Genomic DNA, 539 nt, shown 5'->3' with positions numbered 1-539 from the left:
TTCTGTATTTACAGATTCTGGTTTTCATAAATGGTGATTGTTTTTCAAGCTTTTCCAACCAGCTGACAGATTCTGCTGTTCAGAGGGTTCAATCACAAATACAAACCCATTACACGGAACCCTCTACTTACCAGGTTGAAGGCTCCTACTCCCAGTTTAACGCCACCTTCAAAATGTCCGTGGTTGTCGCCATGAGTGTATCCAGAGGACTGGAGAACAGTGTGAAGCTCTCTGTAAGACGTCACATTGTAGAAAAAAAATAAAAGTTACACCAGGTAATGAGGAGGAACAGAAAAATACCAAAAAACAAAAGAGGACACTACGCTACATCCTGTGACTGTTCTCACTTGTACGTCTGGTAGCTGTTCCTCACTTTGATTCCTCCTTTGATGAAACTGATCATGTTTTCATCCTGAGCAGGGAACAGAGAGAGAAATCAGGAACGAGCATCAGCAAATAATCAACGGCGGAGGATTCAGAGTCTGAGATTCGCTCCTGACCTGAAGGAAGGTGAGCGCCGCCCGTTGCAGGAGACACTC

General features: G+C 44.3%; 1 protein-coding gene across 1 annotated transcript in view; it reads right to left on the bottom strand.

Moving 5' to 3' along the window:
- Positions 1 to 539, bottom strand: part of ttc39a (tetratricopeptide repeat domain 39A) — a 32,508-nt gene that overhangs the window by 11,527 nt on the left and 20,442 nt on the right. Inside the window, 3 exon segments of the mRNA XM_008299500.1 lie at positions 132 to 231; positions 348 to 412; positions 501 to 539. The exon segment at positions 501 to 539 is cut by the window's right edge and continues 10 nt beyond it. Of these exon segments, the coding sequence (XP_008297722.1) occupies positions 132 to 231; positions 348 to 412; positions 501 to 539 (204 nt within the window).

Source organism: Stegastes partitus, unplaced genomic scaffold (genome assembly GCF_000690725.1).
Source record: "Stegastes partitus isolate 25-593 unplaced genomic scaffold, Stegastes_partitus-1.0.2 Scaffold1426, whole genome shotgun sequence".
In the NCBI taxonomy this organism is placed as follows: Eukaryota; Metazoa; Chordata; class Actinopteri; family Pomacentridae; genus Stegastes; species Stegastes partitus.
The sequence above is the reverse complement of the archived record's forward strand: the minus strand, read 5'-3'. Positions and strand labels throughout refer to the sequence as shown.